The sequence below is a fragment of the Melanostigma gelatinosum genome (assembly GCF_949748355.1).
Source record: "Melanostigma gelatinosum genome assembly, chromosome: 14".
Lineage (NCBI taxonomy): Eukaryota > Metazoa > Chordata > Actinopteri > Perciformes > Zoarcidae > Melanostigma > Melanostigma gelatinosum.
In genome coordinates, this window is record NC_136647.1 from 2461992 (window position 1) to 2479365 (window position 17374).

Genomic DNA, 17374 nt, shown 5'->3' on the forward strand with positions numbered 1-17374 from the left:
TAACTTGAAAAAACAACAAAAGGAATCATGTTTTTACACTTTTGGTCACAATTATTAATGACAGAACATTGTGTTTTCTTTAAAGTCAGATAATTATCATTGTTAGAGGAGCTGTGTGTTGTAGGGACCATTAAAGAGCTCCTGTGACGTCAGACTCTGCACAGCTTCAGTGGGAAGTTCTCTGTGATCAGGTGATCGTCATGAAGCACGATGACGACGTTCACTTCAAACTCTGAAAAGGAAACAAAGAAACAAAAAGTCACAAGAAAAGTCACAAAAGGCCTTTAGAGATGACCTCACAGAGAACATTGTACAGCATGAAAAACAATGACTTTAAATTCATAAAAACTATTCCTTTTCAGATTACGCCACACCGTTTAGTCACGTGACTGTTGGTCTCAGCGAGTCAATCATGGCTTCTTACTGACACTGAAGAGCTCAGAATTTAATGTTTTTACAGAATCTGTTCAGAGTGAACGGTTTATATGAGGCAACATTTTAAATGAGACATGCGGAATAAAATGTTTTGATGAAATATCTCAATATTAAACTTAGTCTCGGTTGTGTTTCTGATGGAAGCGTTAGTCACACACGATGTGTTCAAGGACCGTCGGAAAGATGATAATCTGACGATGACAGTTTTTCCAGTTTCTGGCTTTGAGAAACGGTGTAGATTTCATGATTCTTTAAAAATAAATATAAAAACACTCTTTTCCATCCCGCCGGTGGGTTTTGGGGTTCAGAGGGTTGACCAGTGGAACCTTCAGCTCCTCACGGTTTTATGGAGCTTTATAGTGAGTTTCAGCTCATTGTTTATCTGTCTGCTCACAACTACAAGATAATATAAAATAAATAATACACTTTATTCATGTACACTTTTAAGGTCACACAGTGCTTTACACGCTCATCCACCAGGTGCTGTGGCTGCCCTCAGACCTGCGTGCTCTGGTCCAGGACATCGATCCTGAGCTCCAGCAGACGTCGGGCAGTCGGCTCCCTCTAGAGGAGCTCCAGAGCAACCACATCGTCACGCTCAACCTGCACTACAGCTCCATGTCCACGGAGCTCACCAGGTGTGTGAGTATTGAAGATGCCCCCCCCTCCCAGGTGTTTCATAACACTTCATGACTCCTCTCCTCACCTGTGTGCAGTGAGTACGCTGCAGCGAACATCACCACCAACCTGTATGTGATCAGCCAGCCGTGGCTCTTCTCTCTGGCCTGGTGTGCTGGAGTCCAGTCGGTCACCACCAACGCTCCCCAGCTCCTCAGCAGCATGAGCTCGCCTCTCTTCCTCATGGTAACACCTCAGATACACACTGTGTGCACTCACTCAAGTACTCTACTTAAGTACACATCTAAGGTACTTGTTGCAGGGCGATAAGGACAAAATCTTCTATTCTGATCCAGGATTTTACTGATAATTCAGTAAATAATCTACATTAAATAACCATAAAGCCTATTTTTAGTCCTGTGTGAATTGTACGGAGTGTTTTTATTCAGAACTTTAGTGCAAAATATACAGTTTCAAGTGAAACTATAGAGAGAAAACAGATGAATATTTCCAGCTACACACTGACTATGTTAACATGCACACACATACATGCTTATCAGATTAAGACAATAGTTTCTCTGTGTGTGAAATACTGACTTCCTTTTGTTATTTCTGTGTCTCAGAGTCCAGACGAGTACAACCTGATGTGGATTCTCTCTGACCTGGTGTCCCTCGTGCTCATCTTCATCATCTTCATCTTTCACTGGTGAATCTGACAGTTAAAAACTACAAACACCACACTGAGAAAAAACTACAAGTTAAAGTCCTGCATTGGAAATCTTACTTCAGTGAAAGTATGAAACATATACAGCTATCTATATCATATATATAGTTAAATAAAGTGTACTTGTAACGTACATTCAACCGGTGATGAGCAGTGAGCATGATCACAGGAAAGGTCTTGTGATCTCAATAAGAGACGGAATGTTTCGTTTGTTCGTAGGTGGCGAGAGAGACGACTGGCTTTCTGCTCGAGCAGCAAAATCACGCTGGACAACGGCACTTACAGCAAGTTCAGAACAGGTAGATTACTGTGAAGAAAAGTACTTTGTTCATGACTTACTGGACTTCTCATGACATACTATGATTTATCTTTTTATGACATACAGTAGTTCATCTCATACTATGATTCTTCAGGTGATTTGTTTTTATGACGGTATAGTATGTGATTATTTTAATGACATTTAATAAAATACTTTATTTGATAAATGCCATGCTACGACTTTTTTCAACATTCTATAATATGACATATTGCTTTTTACAACATATTATACTCTGAGTTTTTCTACATACTACACTGTGTCTTTCCTGTGGGATTTTCCGACATACTATATAAACACTATGGCTGTTCAGGACTTTTTCCGACACTTTACTCTGATGATTTAATATCATGATTTGATATTCTACACTGTGACTTCTTCTCCAGACCTTCCTTGTTGTTCCGTGCTCTCCCTCAGTTAATCATGTTTCCTTGTGCTCAGACCTCCACCTCCCTGTCAGCTCTTCTGGATTCCCAATCTCCTGCCTGCCTGTTCACTCTCTCAGCCGTCAAACACAGCTCCCCGTTCTCCTCTGTTCATCCACGAGATCAGCTCAGGAACAGTCTCCCTCCGTCTTGCCCGTCTGCCATGATCTCAATTCTGGAAACCAAGTTTTGCAATAAAGCTTTTAATCTGAGTCTGTGCTGAATTCTGGGTTCACTCAACACTGAACTTGACTTTAAGAGAAATGTATTTATTGTGTTCAGCATTGTGTCAAAAAAAGTATAAAAGAGTCGACAAGTGTGTCAACAAAAGGTCATGAAAAAAGTCAAAGTATGTCGTAACAAATCTCATAGCATGAAGTAGAAATACACAATAAAGTATCTCTAAATTGTACTTAAATACAGTACTTGACTAAACGTAAAATACAAAAGACAAATCCAGTTCAAAGTTTCTTTGTTTTTATTCTCTTGAGGATTTGTAATAGAAACTAAAACCCTTAAACACCTTTTTATGAACTAAAGAATAAGTGTTTCATGACTTTCTCCAATAATTTGAGCCATTAATCATAATGTATTATATACACAATAATCAGACATTAAACATTTTCATTTGGCACCCAGATATTTAAGGAATGTTTAAATGCTTCTTATTCCTGAGTGCATTGTTTTTGATGATTCAGCAGTGTTGAAGGCAGGTTATGCAGTTATTAGAATGAATCAGACGACATTAGATAATATCAATCAGTGGCTTCATGTCTGTGTGTTGGAGTAGAAAAACATTTACAGACAAATAGAAAAAACATTGATCAGAATGTGAAGAATCAATAAAGTTGACACCGTAAATCACCAATAATATAGATTTGTTACATTAAATGAAAGAGTTTCTCTGCAGAAAATCAAGTGTTTGTTCTACTCAGTGTGATTGACAGGAGAGATGATCAGAGGAGCAGAGTTTTTACCACCATAATTAAGACTCGGACCAAAGAATGGGTAGAGATTCTCAGTGAAGCAGCAGCCAGTAAAGGAGTAGATAAGAGCTGCAGACTTAACGTCATAGAAGGAGACCAGACCCTCCTCATAGTCCACAAACACCCCCACCTTCTGAGGCCGAGACTTCAGAGAGAGACGGACTGAAGGACCAGCACTAGCTCCGTACTCATTCTCATTCCTCAAACATATCGTCCAGTAACCTTTCTGAGGAGTCGGTGTGATGCTTCCCTTCCTGTTGATCGACTCTCTGGCCACTCCTAAAGACCACTCAGTCTTCCCTTCAACCTGAACCTCGAAGTAAAATCTTCCTGAAGAGAAACTCTGCTTTGCTAAGACACTAACACAACGATCAAATCTCTCTGGATTGTCTGGTAGGTTCTTCTTTACATTACCAAGTTTAACTTGTTTTCCATCATCAGACAGGATGAGTTTGGGATGTGCTGTATCAGCATCAAGTGTCACATCCACTGCAGACTGCTGGACCCTCTTCAGCTCGACCTCAGTGAGCAGCTTCTTCATGTGTTGACTGAGCGTCTCCTCCAGCTGGTTCACAGCTCTCACCACAGTCCCCTCATGTGAAGGTGGACTGACTCTGACTCCTGTCCAGTCCTTGGTGGGTGGAGCAGTGTTCAGGGTCCTGAAGCTCTGGAGGAGGTGGAGGTGGTCTTCAGAGCAGGAGAGCTGCTCCACCTCAGTGCTTCTCTTCTTCAGCTCAGAGATTTCCTGTTCCAGCTCTTTGATGAAGCCTTCAGCCTGTTTCTCTGTCTTTCTCTGCTTCTCTTTGATGGTGTCGATGAGCTCGGCCTGGCTTCTCTCAACAGACTCCTTCAGAGCGGTGAAGACCTGAACACCATCTGCTATCTCTCTGTCTGCATCTTCCTCACTGAGCTCCACTGAGTGTTTGATCTCATCAATCTTCACTCGTCTCTTCTGGATCATCTGCTGGATTTCAGTCTCAGTCTTCCCCAGCTCGGCTTTCATTCCTTCATATTCTTCTTTCAGAGGAACAACATCATGTGTCTTGTGGTCTAAAACAGTGCAGAGCATGCAGACACACATCTGGTCGGTCTTACAGAACAGCTCCAGCAGTTTATCGTGCTTCGTACACATCCTGGCTTCCAGGTTCTCCACGGGGTCGATCAGCTGATGTCTTTTCAGACCTGACGTTGTCAGATGAGGCTCCAGGTGAGTCTCACAGTAGGAGACCAGACACACCAGGCAGGACTTCAGGGCCTTCAGTTTGGTTCCAGTGCAGACGTCACAGGGAACTTCTCCTGGTTTGGCGGCTTGTTGCTCTGAGCTGCTGGCTTTCTGTTGAGCTGACTGTCTGAACTGAGCAGCCATCTCAGAGATGAAAGTGTTGACCCGCAGCTCAGGTCTAGAGCTGAACACCTCTTTACAGTTTGGACACTGAGTCTGGACATTAACATTCCAGTGTTGAGTGATGCAGGCTTTACAGAAGTTGTGTCCACATGGTGTGCTGACTGGATCAGTGAACACATCCAGACAGATGGAGCACAGAAACTGATCTTCAGTCAGCAGACAGCTGGCAGCAGACATATCTACACTCTGAGGACAACAAGTGAGAAAACAAACTGTTATCACATCTTCAGCAGCAGCAACAGTGTGTGTCAGGTATTGTTTTCACATTGTGTGTCTCTGTGTGTGTCATCATGGTGGAATGTGTCCTGGAGACGCCGACTGTAGAGGAACATTACAGAAGAGGGTTTGAGTCCTTTAGAAAGGTGCTCACTACATAGAATTTAAAAACACAGAGTGATCCTCCATCACTGTCACATCACATATTAAACAATAATACTGCTGCCCTGCTGCTTATATATTATCAGAGTGAATTTATATCATTTGTAAGGAGCCTAAACATTTTTAATTCCACTTTTACGTTGAACACATTACTATTTACTGACATGTTTGGACCTCAGATATTCACCAGAGTACAGAACAGTTATGTAAGTTATAACACATCAATGTTGTTCCTCTATAATCAATAAATACATCCACACATTACATCACATGCTGTTCTCTGTGTTCGGACAATCCAAAGGGAGTAGCAGCTAGGCTAGTTAGCTTCTAGCAGCTAGGCTAGTTAGCTTCTAGCAGGCCTAGCTTATCTGCTGCTCCTTTGATCTTTGTTATGGATCCTGGTTTGAACTCACTTTACACCAAATGTTGAGTTTCTCTGTAGAACAGTGAACTCACCAGAGTTTGTCAGAGACTGTGTTGTTGAGAAGAAGCTGCTGGATTCAGTTGAATGTTTCTTGAGAGAGAAACAGAGAGACTTGTCTCGACTGCAGCTCTGCTGTCGCTCAGACTAACTTTCACTTTCACTTCAGGAGAAGTGAGTCTGCAGCTCTCCTCTTTCAGAGTGGCTCCTCCTCTCAGTGAAGCTCTGTCAACGAGCTTTTACTGCCTCTTTGACACATAACTCGACATTCAAACAACACGAGTTTGACTTTTCCTTCTTATTCCTTTATTTCTTTGTGTGTGTTTTAAACGTTAAATCTGAAATACTGAATGTTTTTATATTTCCACATTTTAAAGGTTTGTGTGTATTTTTGTAAACATCCTATTGCTGCTGTCTTGGCTAGATTACATCTTGATGAGATTTACCTGCTCAAATAAAGGTACGAATAAAATAACAATAATAAAATATTATTATTATACAATAAAGTATACAGCAGCCAAAAGAACAAACAAGTACAAACAGACAACATGACAGAAGAGGTCAGTGTGAGATATTCTATAGTAAGTCACTAAAAAGTTCATAAAAAGTCACAAACAATGTCAAAAAAGTCCGTCAGAGATTACGCAACAAATAAATGTCAGAATAGTGTCTCACACAAAGAACTCATCAAATAATGATCCAGGACATCGATCCTGAGCTCCAGCAGACGTCGGGCAGTCGGCTCCTCTAGAGGAGCTCCAGAGCAACCACATCGTCACGAGACAAAATCTTCTTGTCGATAAAAGTGAAAAAAAGTCATAGTATAGTATGTCGTAAGTACAAATTATGTACCTCTGAGATGAGGTACAGTAAAAAGTAGCATCAAGTGGAAATACACAAATAAAGTATCTCTAAATTGTACTTAAATACAGTACTTGACTAAATGTAAAATACAAAAGACAAATCCAGTTCAAAGTTTCTTTGTTTTTATTCTCTTGAGGATTTGTTCACTTTATTCCGGCTATAAAACATTCTGCAGAGAGGACGACTGCATGAAACACCAATAACACAATACTAAACTTTACTTCTCTGGTCACAGCAGCTGAATGTTTCATTATTAGATTGTGTTGATTCATTTTCTACAAATATGAGTAAATAATTCATCTTTTATTGACCCCTAAAAACACACCAGACAGAGACCTCTTGATGCTTCTGTTCATTCAAAAATAATAGAAACTAAAACCCTTAAACACCTTTTTATGAACTAAAGAATAAGTGTTTCATGACTTTCTCCAATAATTTGAGCCATTAATCATAATGTATTATATATACACAATAATCAGACATTAAACATTTTCATTTGGCACCCAGATATTTAAGGAATGTTTAAATGCTTCTTATTCCTGAGTGCATTGTTTTTGATGATTCAGCAGTGTTGAAGGCAGGTTATGCAGTTATTAGAATGAATCAGACGACATTAGATAATATCAATCAGTGGCTTCATGTCTGTGTGTTGAAGTAGAAAGACATTTACAGACAAATAGAAAAAACATTGATCAGAATGTGAAGAATCAATAAAGTTGACACCGTAAATCACCAATAATATAGATTTGTTACATTAAATGAAAGAGTTTCTCTGCAGAAAATCAAGTGTTTGTTCTACTCAGTGTGATTGACAGGAGAGATGATCAGAGGAGCAGAGTTTTTACCACCATAATTAAGACTCGGACCAAAGTATGGGTAGAGTTTCTCAGTGAAGCAGCAGCCAGTAAAGGAGTAGATAAGAGCTGCAGACTTAACGTCATAGAAGGAGACCAGACCCTCCTCATAGTCCACAAACACCCCCACCTTCTGAGGCCGAGACTTCAGAGAGAGACGGACTGAAGGACCAGCAAGAGCTCCGTACTCATTCTCATTCCTCAAACATATCGTCCAGTAACCTTTCTGAGGAGTCGGTGTGATGCTTCCCTTCCTGTTGATCGACTCTCTGGCCACTCCTAAAGACCACTCAGTCTTCCCTTCAACCTGAACCTCGAAGTAAAATCTTCCTGAAGAGAAACTCTGCTTTGCTAAGACACTAACACAACGATCAAATCTCTCTGGATTGTCTGGTAGGTTCTTCTTTACATTACCAAGTTTAACTTGTTTTCCATCATCAGACAGGATGAGTTTGGGATGTGATGTATCAGGATCAAGTGTCACATCCACTGCAGACTGCTGGACCCTCTTCAGCTCGACCTCAGTGAGCAGCTTCTTCATGTGTTGACTGAGCGTCTCCTCCAGCTGGTTCACAGCTCTCACCACAGTCCCCTCATGTGAAGGTGGACTGACTCTGACTCCTGTCCAGTCCTTGGTGGGTGGAGCAGTGTTCAGGGTCCTGAAGCTCTGGAGGAGGTGGAGGTGGTCTTCAGAGCGTGAGAGCTGCTCCACCTCAGTGCTTCTCTTCTTCAGCTCAGAGATTTCCTGTTCCAGCTCTTTGATGAAGCCTTCAGCCTGTTTCTCTGTCTTTCTCTGCTTCTCTTTGATGGTGTCGATGAGCTCGGCCTGGCTTCTCTCAACAGACTCCTTCAGAGCGGTGAAGACCTGAACACCATCTGCTATCTCTCTGTCTGCATCTTCCTCACTGAGCTCCACTGAGTGTTTGATCTCATCAATCTTCACTCGTCTCTTCTGGATCATCTGCTGGATTTCAGCCTCAGTCTTCCCCAGCTCGGCCTTCTTTCCTTCATATTCTTCTTTCAGAGGAACAACATCATGTGTCTTGTGGTCTAAAACAGTGCAGAGCATGCAGACACACATCTGGTCGGTCTTACAGAACAGCTCCAGCAGTTTATCGTGCTTCGTACACATCCTGGCTTCCAGGTTCTCCACGGGGTCGATCAGCTGATGTCTTTTCAGACCTGACGTTGTCAGATGAGGCCCCAGGTGAGTCTCACAGTAGGAGACCAGACACACCAGGCAGGACTTCAGGGCCTTCAGTTTGGTTCCAGTGCAGACGTCACAGGGAACTTCTCCTGGTTTGGCGGCTTGTTGCTCTGAGCTGCTGCTGCTGGCTTTCTGTTGAGCTGACTGTCTGAACTGAGCAGCCATCTCAGAGATGAAGGTGTTGACCCGCAGCTCAGGTCTAGAGCTGAACACCTCTTTACAGTTTGGACACTGAGTCTGGACATTAACGTTCCAGTGTTGAGTGATGCAGGCTTTACAGAAGTTGTGTCCACATGGTATGGCGACTGGATCAGTGAACACATCCAGACAGATGGAGCACAGAAACTGATCTTCAGTCAGCAGACAGCTGGCAGCAGACATATCTACACTCTGAGGACAACAAGTGAGAAAACAAACTGTTATCACATCTTCAGCAGCAGCAACAACAGTGTGTGTCAGGTATTGTTTTCACATTGTGTGTCTCTGTGTGTGTCATCATGGTGGAATGTGTCCTGGAGACGCCGACTGTAGAGGAACATTACAGAAGAGGGTTTGAGTCCTTTAGAAAGGTGCTCACTACATAGAATTTAAAAACACAGAGTGATCCTCCATCACTGTCACATCACATATTAAACAATAACACTGCTGCCCTGCTGCTTATATATTATCAGAGTGAATTTATATCATTTGTAAGGAGCCTAAACATTTTTAATTCCACTTTTACGTTGAACATATTACTATTTACTGACATATTTGGACCTCAGATATTCACCAGAGTACAGAACAGTTATGTAAGTTATAACACATCAATGTTGTTCCTCTATAATCAATAAATACATCCACACATTACATCACGTGCTGCTCTCTGTGTTCGGACAATCCAAAGGGAGTAGCAGCTAGGCTAGTTAGCTTCTAGCAGGCCTAGCTTATCTGCTGCTCCTTTGATCTTTGTTATGGATCCTGGTTTGAACTCACTTTACACCAAATGTTGAGTTTCTCTGTAGAACAGTGAACTCACCAGAGTTTGTCAGAGACTGTGTTGTTGAGAAGAAGCTGCTGGATTCAGTTGAATGTTTCTTGAGAGAGAAACAGAGAGACTTGTCTCGACTGCAGCTCTGCTGTCGCTCAGACTAACTTTCACTTTCACTTCAGGAGAAGTGAGTCTGCAGCTCTCCTCTTTCAGAGTGGCTCCTCCTCTCAGTGAAGCTCTGTCAACGAGCTTTTACTGCCTCTTTGACACATAACTCGACATTCAAACAACACGAGTTTGACTTTTTCCTTCTTATTCCTTTATTTCTTTGTGTGTGTTTTAAACGTTAAATCCTGAATGTTTTTTTATTTACACATTTTAAAGTTTGTGTGTATTTTTGTAAACATCCTATTGCTGCTGTCTTGGCTAGATTACATCGTGATGAGATTTACCTGCTCAAATAAAGGTATGAATAAAATAACAATCATAAAATATTATTATACAATAAAGTATACAGCAGCCAAAAGAACAAACAAGTACAAACAGACAACATGACAGAAGAGGTCAGTGTAAGATATTCTATCGTACGTCACAAAAAAGTTCATAAAAAGTCAAAAAACTCTTTCAGATTACGCCACAAAGAAATGTCAGAATAGTTATTCACACAAAGAACTCATCAAATAATGACGTCATATATAATGTCATAGTATAGGACGTCAAAGAAAGTAAAAAAATTAGTATAGCATGCTGATAAAGTTAAAGTATAGTATGTCAAAAAAAAGTTATAGTATAGTCGTATGTTGAAAAATAATTCATAGTATAGTATGTCAAAACACATTGAAAAAAGACCAAAAAAAAGTCATTGTATAGCATGTAAATAAAAGTCACAGTTTAGTTTGTCGAAAAAAAGTCATGGATAGTGGATAATATGTTGAAATAAAATCCTGGGAAACAAATCTGTATAGTATATCAAAAATAGTCTTTGAAAGAAAGTCATCGTATAGTCTGTTAAAAAAACAAAGTAAAAGTCTGACCATAGTATGTGAAACAAGTTGTGGAAGAGGCTTGTACTGTAAGTGGACCTTGAGCTACAGTTGTTTTTAATCAGACTGCCTCAATATAGGAATAATATTAATAACTCTGGATAATGACACTGTTCACTATGGTCTGCAAAAAAACAGAAACTTTCAATGACATACTTTCAAAAATGTGACATTTATTATAACTTGAAAAAAATAACAAAAGGAATCATGTTTTTACACTTTTGGTCACAATTATTAATGACAGAACATTGTGTTTTCTTTAAAGTCAGATAATTATCATTGTTAGAGGAGCTGTGTGTTGTAGGGACCATTAAAGAGCTCCTGTGACGTCAGACTCTGCACAGCTTCAGTGGGAAGTTCTCTGTGATCAGGTGATCGTCATGAAGCACGATGACGACGTTCACTTCAAACTCTGAAAAGGAAACAAAGAAACAAAAAGTCACAAGAAATGTCACAAAAGGCCTTTAGAGATGACCTCACAGAGAACATTGTACAGCATGAAAAACAATGATTTTAAGTTTATAAAAACTATTCCTTTTCAGATTACGCCACACATTTTAGTCACGTGACTGTTGGTCTCAGCGAGTCAATCATGGCTTCTTAGTGACACTGAAGAGCTCAGAATTTAATGTTTTTACAGAATCTGTTCAGAGTGAACGGTTTATATGAGGCAACATTTTAAATGAGACATGCAGAATAAAATGTTTTGATGAAATATCTCAATATTAAAATGAGTCTCGGTTGTGTTTCTGATGGAAGCGTTAGTCACACACGATGTGTTCAAGGACCGTCGGAAAGATGAACATCTGACTATTATTTCCAGCTTCTGGGTGTGAGAAACGGTGTAGATTTCATGATTCTTTAAAATAAATATAAAAACACGCTTTTCCATCCCGCCGGTGGGTTTTGGGGTTCAGAGGGTTGACCAGTGGAACCTTCAGCTCCTCACGGTTTTATGGAGCTTTATAGTGAGTTTCAGCTCATTGTTTATCTGTCTGCTCACAACTACAAGATAATATAAAATAAATAATACACTTTATTCATGTACACTTTTAAGGTCACACAGTGCTTTACACGCTCATCCACCAGGTGCTGTGGCTGCCCTCAGACCTGCGTGCTCTGGTCCAGGACATCGATCCTGAGCTCCAGCAGACGTCGGGCAGTCGGCTCCCTCTAGAGGAGCTCCAGAGCAACCACATCGTCACGCTCAGCCTGCACTACAGCTCCATGTCCACGGAGCTCACCAGGTGTGTGAGTATTGAAGATGCCCCCCCCTCCCAGGTGTTTCATAACACTTCATGACTCCTCTCCTCACCTGTGTGCAGTGAGTACGCTGCAGCGAACATCACCACCAACCTGTATGTGATCAGCCAGCCGTGGCTCTTCTCTCTGGCCTGGTGTGCTGGAGTCCAGTCGGTCACCACCAACGCTCCCCAGCTCCTCAGCAGCATGAGCTCGCCTCTCTTCCTCATGGTAACACCTCAGATACACACTGTGTACACTCACTCAAGTACTCTACTTAAGTACACATCTAAGGTACTTGCTGCAGGGCGATAAGGACAAAATCTTCTATTCTGATCCAGGATTTTACTGATAATTCAGTAAATAATCTACATTAAATAAACATAAAGCCTATTTTTAGTCCTGTGTGAATTGTACAGAGTGTTTTTATTCAGAACTGTAGTGCAAAATAAACAGTTTCAAGTGAAACTATAGAGAGAAAACAGATGGATATTTCCAGCTACACACTGACTATGTTAACATGCACACACATACATGCTTATCAGATTAAGACAATAGTTTCTCTGTGTGTGAAATACTGACTTCCTTTTGTTATTTCTGTGTCTCAGAGTCCAGACGAGTACAACCTGATGTGGATTCTCTCTGACCTGGTGTCCCTCGTGCTCATCTTCATCATCTTCATCTTTCACTGGTGAATCTGACAGTTAAAAACTACAAACACCACACTGAGAAAAAACTACAAGTTAAAGTCCTGCATTGGAAATCTTACTTCAGTGAAAGTATGAAACATATACAGCTATCTATATCATATATATAGTTAAATAAAGTGTACTTGTAATGTACATTCAACCGGTGATGAGCAGTGAGCATGATCACAGGAAAGGTCTTGTGATCTCAATAAGAGACGGAATGTTTCGTTTGTTCGTAGGTGGCGAGAGAGACGACTGGCTTTCTGCTCGAGCAGCAAAATCACGCTGGACAACGGCACTTACAGCAAGTTCAGAACAGGTAGATTACTGTGAAGAAAAGTACTTTGTTCATGACTTACTGGACTTCTCATGACATACTATGATTTATCTTTTTATGATATACAGTAGTTCATCTCATACTATGATTCTTCAGGTGATTTGTTTTTATGACGGTATAGTATGTGATTATTTTAATGACATTTAATAAAATACTTTATTTGATGAATGCCATGCTACGACTCTTTTCAACATTCTATAATATGACATATTGCTTTTTACAACATATTATACTCTGAGTTTTTCTACATACTACACTGTGTCTTTCCTGTGGGATTTTCCGACATACTATATAAACACTATGGCTGTTCAGGACTTTTTCTGACACTTTACTCTGATTATTTAATATCATGATTTGATATTCTACACTGTGACTTCTTCTCCAGACCTTCCTTGTTGTTCCGTGCTCTCCCTCAGTTAATCATGTTTCCTTGTGCTCAGACCTCCACCTCCCTGTCAGCTCTTCTGGATTCCCAATCTCCTGCCTGCCTGTTCACTCTCTCAGCCGTCAAACACAGCTCCCCGTTCTCCTCTGTTCATCCACCAGATCAGCTCAGGAACAGTCTCCCTCCGTCTTGCCCGTCTGCCATGATCTCAATTCTGGAAACCAAGTTTTGCAATAAAGCTTTTAATCTGAGTCTGTGCTGAATTCTGGGTTCACTCAACACTGAACTTGACTTTAAGAGAAATGTATTTATTGTGTTCAGCATTGTGTCGAAAAAAAGTATAACAGAGTCGACAAGTGTGTCAACAAAAGGTCATGAAAAAAGTCAAAGTATGTCGTAACAAATCTCATAGCATGAAGTGGAAATACACAAAGTATCTCAAAATTGTACTTAAACACAGTACTTGACTAAACGTAAAATACAAAAGACAAATCCAGTTGAAAGTTTCTTTGTTTTTATTCTCTTGAGGATTTGTAATAGAAACTAAAACCCTTAAACACCTTTTTAAACTAAAGAATAAGTGTCTCATGACTTTCTCCAATAATTTGAGCCAGTAATCATAATGTATTATATATACAATAATCAGACATTAAACATTTTCATTTGGCACCCAGATATTTAAGGAATGTTTAAATGCTTCTTATTCCTGAGTGCATTGTTTTTGATGATTCAGCAGTGTTGAAGGCAGGTTATGCAGTTATTAGAATGAATCAGACGACATTAGATAATATCAATCAGTGGCTTCATGTCTGTGTGTTGGAGTAGAAAGACATTTACAGACAAATAGAAAAAACATTGATCAGAATGTGAAGAATCAATTAAGTTTACACCGTAAATCACCAATAATATAGATTTGTTACATTAAATGAAAGAGTTTCTCTGCAGAAAATCAAGTGTTTGTTCTACTCAGTGTGATTGACAGGAGAGATGATCAGAGGAGCAGAGTTTTTACCACCAGCATTAAGTAATGGACTAAAGAGTGGGTAGAGTTTCTCAGTGAAGCAGCAGCCAGTAAAGGAGTAGATAAGAGCTGCAGACTTAACGTCATAGAAGGAGACCAGACCCTCCTCATAGTCCACAAACACCCCCACCTTCTGAGGCCGAGACTTCAGAGAGAGACGGACTGAAGGATCATCAAGAGCTTCGTACTCATTCTCATTCCTCAACCATATCGTCCAGTAACCATCCTGAGGGCTCAGTGTGATGCTTCCCTTCCTGTTGATTGACTCTCTGACCACTCCTAAATCCCACTCAGTCTTCCCTTCAACCTGAACCTCAAAGTAAAATCTTCCTGAAGAGAAACTCTGCTTTGCTAAGACATTAACACAATAATCAAATCTCTCTGGATTGTCTGGTAGATTCTTCCTTTCATCACCATGTTTAACTTGTTTTCCATCATCAGACAGGATGAGTTCAGGCTGTGCTGTATCAGGATCAAGTGTCACATCCACTGCAGACTGCTGGACCCTCTTCAGCTCGACCTCAGCGAGCAGCTTCTTCATGTGTTGACTGAGCGTCTCCTCCAGCTGGTTCACAGCTCTCACCACAGTCCCCTCATGTGAAGGTGGACTGACTCTGACTCCTGTCCAGTCCTTGGTGGGTGGAGCAGTGTTCAGGGTCCTGAAGCTCTGGAGGAGGTGGAGGTGGTCTGCAGAGCAGGAGAGCTGCTCCACCTCAGTGCTTCTCTTCTTCAGCTCAGAGATTTCCTGTTCCAGCTCTTTGATGAAGCCTTCAGCCTGTTTCTCTGTCTTTCTCTGCTTCTCTTTGATGGTGTCGATGAGCTCGGCCTGGCTTCTCTCAACAGACTCCTTCAGAGCGGTGAAGACCTGAACACCATCTGCTATCTCTCTGTCTGCATCTTCCTCACTGAGCTCCACTGAGTGTTTGATCTCATCAATCTTCACTCGTCTCTTCTGGATCATCTGCTGGATTTCAGTCTCAGTCTTCCCCAGCTCGGCTTTCTTTCCTTCATATTCTTCTTTCAGAGGAACAACATCATGTGTCTTGTGGTCTAAAACAGTGCAGAGCATGCAGACACACATCTGGTCGGTCTTACAGAACAGCTCCAGCAGTTTATCGTGCTTCGTACACATCCTGGCTTCCAGGTTCTCCACGGGGTCGATCAGCTGATGTCTTTTCAGACCTGACGTTGTCAGATGACGCTCCAGGTGAGTCTCACAGTAGGAGACCAGACACACCAGGCAGGACTTCAGGGCCTTCAGTTTGGTTCCAGTGCAGACGTCACAGGGAACTTCTCCTGGTTTGGCGGCTTGTTGCTCTGAGCTGCTGCTGCTGGCTTTCTGTTGAGCTGACTGTCTGAACTGAGCAGCCACCTCAGAGATGAAAGTATTGACCCGCAGCTCAGGTCTAGAGCTGAACACCTCTTTACAGTTGGGACACTGAGTCTGGACATTAACGTTCCAGTGTTGAGTGATGCAGGCTTTACAGAAGTTGTGTCCACATGGTGTGCTGACTGGATCAGTGAACACATCCAGACAGATGGAGCACAGAAACTGATCTTCAGTCAGCAGACAGCTGGCAGCAGACATATCTACACTCTGAGGACAACAAGTGAGAAAACAAACTGTTATCACATCTTCAGCAGCAGCAACAGTGTGTGTCAGGTATTGTTTTCACATTGTGTGTCTCTGTGTGTGTCATCATGGTGGAATGTGTCCTGGAGACGCCGACTGTAGAGGAACATTACAGAAGAGGGTTTGAGTACTTTAGAGAGGTGCTCACTACATAGAATTTAAAAACACAGAGTGATCCTCCATCACTGTCACATCACATATTAAACAATAATACTGCTGCCCTGCTGCTTATATATTATCAGAGTGAATTTATATCATTTGTAAGGAGCCTAAACATTTTTAATTCCACTTTTACGTTGAACACATTACTATTTACTGACATGTTTGGACCTCAGATATTCACCAGAGTACACAACAGTTATGTAAGTTATAACACATCAATGTTGTTCCTCTATAATCAATAAATACATCCACACATTACATCACGTGCTGTTCTCTGTGTTCGGACAATCCAAAGGGAGTAGCAGCTAGGCTAGTTAGCTTCTAGCAGCTAGGCTAGTTAGCTTCTAGCAGGCCTAGCTTATCTGCTGCTCCTTTGATCTTTGTTATGGATCCTGGTTTGAACTCACTTTACACCAAATGTTGAGTTTCTCTGTAGAACAGTGAACTCACCAGAGTTTGTCAGAGACTGTGTTGTTGAGAAGAAGCTGCTGGATTCAGTTGAATGTTTCTTGAGAGAGAAACAGAGAGACTTGTCTCGACTGCAGCTCTGCTGTCGCTCAGACTAACTTTCACTTCAGGAGAAGTGAGTCTGCAGCTCTCCTCTTTCAGAGTGGCTCCTCCTCTCAGTGAAGCTCTGTCAACGAGCTTTTACTGCCTCTTTGACACATAACTCGACATTCAAACAACACGAGTTTGACTTTTTCCTTCTTATTCCTTTATTTCTTTGTGTGTGTTTTAAACGTTAAATCTGAAATCCTGAATGTTTTTTTATTTACACATTTTAAAGGTTTGTGTGTATTTTTGTAAACATCCTATTGCTGCCGTCTTGGCTAGATTACATCGTGATGAGATTTACCTGCTCAAATAAAGGTATGAATAAAATAACAATCATAAAATATTATTATACAATAAAGTATACAGCAGCCAAAAGAACAAACAAGTACAAACAGACATGACAGAAGAGGTCAGTGTAAGATATTCTATCGTACGTCACTAAAAAGTTCATAAAAAGTCAAAAAAACTCTTTCAGATTACGCCACAAAGAAATGTCAGAATAGTTTCTCACACAAAGAACTCATCAAATAATGACGTCATATATAATGTCATAGTATAGGATGTCAAAGAAAGTAAAACAATTTGTATAGCATGTTGATAAAGTTAAAGTATAATATGTCAAAAAAAAGTTATAGTATGTTGAAAAATAATTCATCGTATAGTATGTCAAAACACATTGAAAAAAGACCAAAAAAAGTCATTGT

The 17374-nt window shown here is 40.8% G+C and overlaps 3 protein-coding genes across 5 annotated transcripts; all 3 read right to left on the reverse strand.

The window, feature by feature from the left end:
* Positions 1–3012: 3012 nt before the first annotated feature.
* Positions 3013–5847, reverse strand: LOC306788232 (E3 ubiquitin-protein ligase TRIM21-like). Of its 2 annotated transcripts, none has more exons than XM_079283655.1 (2): positions 5744–5847; positions 3013–5095 (listed from the first exon to the last, which is right to left on the reverse strand). In XM_079283655.1, exon 2 carries the CDS (start codon positions 5084–5086, stop codon positions 3446–3448), a length of 1641 nt encoding a protein of 546 aa, XP_079139781.1. In that variant the 5' UTR covers positions 5087–5095; positions 5744–5847; the 3' UTR covers positions 3013–3445. The 2 variants fall into 2 exon arrangements, with proteins under 2 accessions (XP_079139781.1, XP_079139780.1); XM_079283654.1 differs by having other exon boundaries at positions 5701–5779.
* Positions 5848–6677: 830 nt separating this feature from the next.
* Positions 6678–9762, reverse strand: LOC306788378 (E3 ubiquitin-protein ligase TRIM21-like). The gene is made up of 2 exons (XM_079283883.1): positions 9652–9762; positions 6678–9023 (listed from the first exon to the last, which is right to left on the reverse strand). The coding sequence occupies exon 2, from the start codon at positions 9012–9014 to the stop codon at positions 7368–7370; it is 1647 nt and encodes a 548-aa protein (XP_079140009.1). The 5' UTR covers positions 9015–9023; positions 9652–9762; the 3' UTR covers positions 6678–7367.
* LOC306788377 (E3 ubiquitin-protein ligase TRIM21-like) lies at positions 6678–16674 on the reverse strand. Of its 2 annotated transcripts, none has more exons than XM_079283881.1 (3): positions 16566–16674; positions 13860–15917; positions 6678–6961 (listed from the first exon to the last, which is right to left on the reverse strand). In XM_079283881.1, the coding sequence occupies exon 2, from the start codon at positions 15906–15908 to the stop codon at positions 14262–14264; it is 1647 nt and encodes a 548-aa protein (XP_079140007.1). In that variant the 5' UTR covers positions 15909–15917; positions 16566–16674; the 3' UTR covers positions 6678–6961; positions 13860–14261. The 2 variants fall into 2 exon arrangements, with proteins under 2 accessions (XP_079140007.1, XP_079140008.1); XM_079283882.1 differs by having other exon boundaries at positions 16523–16601.
* Between the last annotated feature and the right edge of the window lie 700 nt (positions 16675–17374).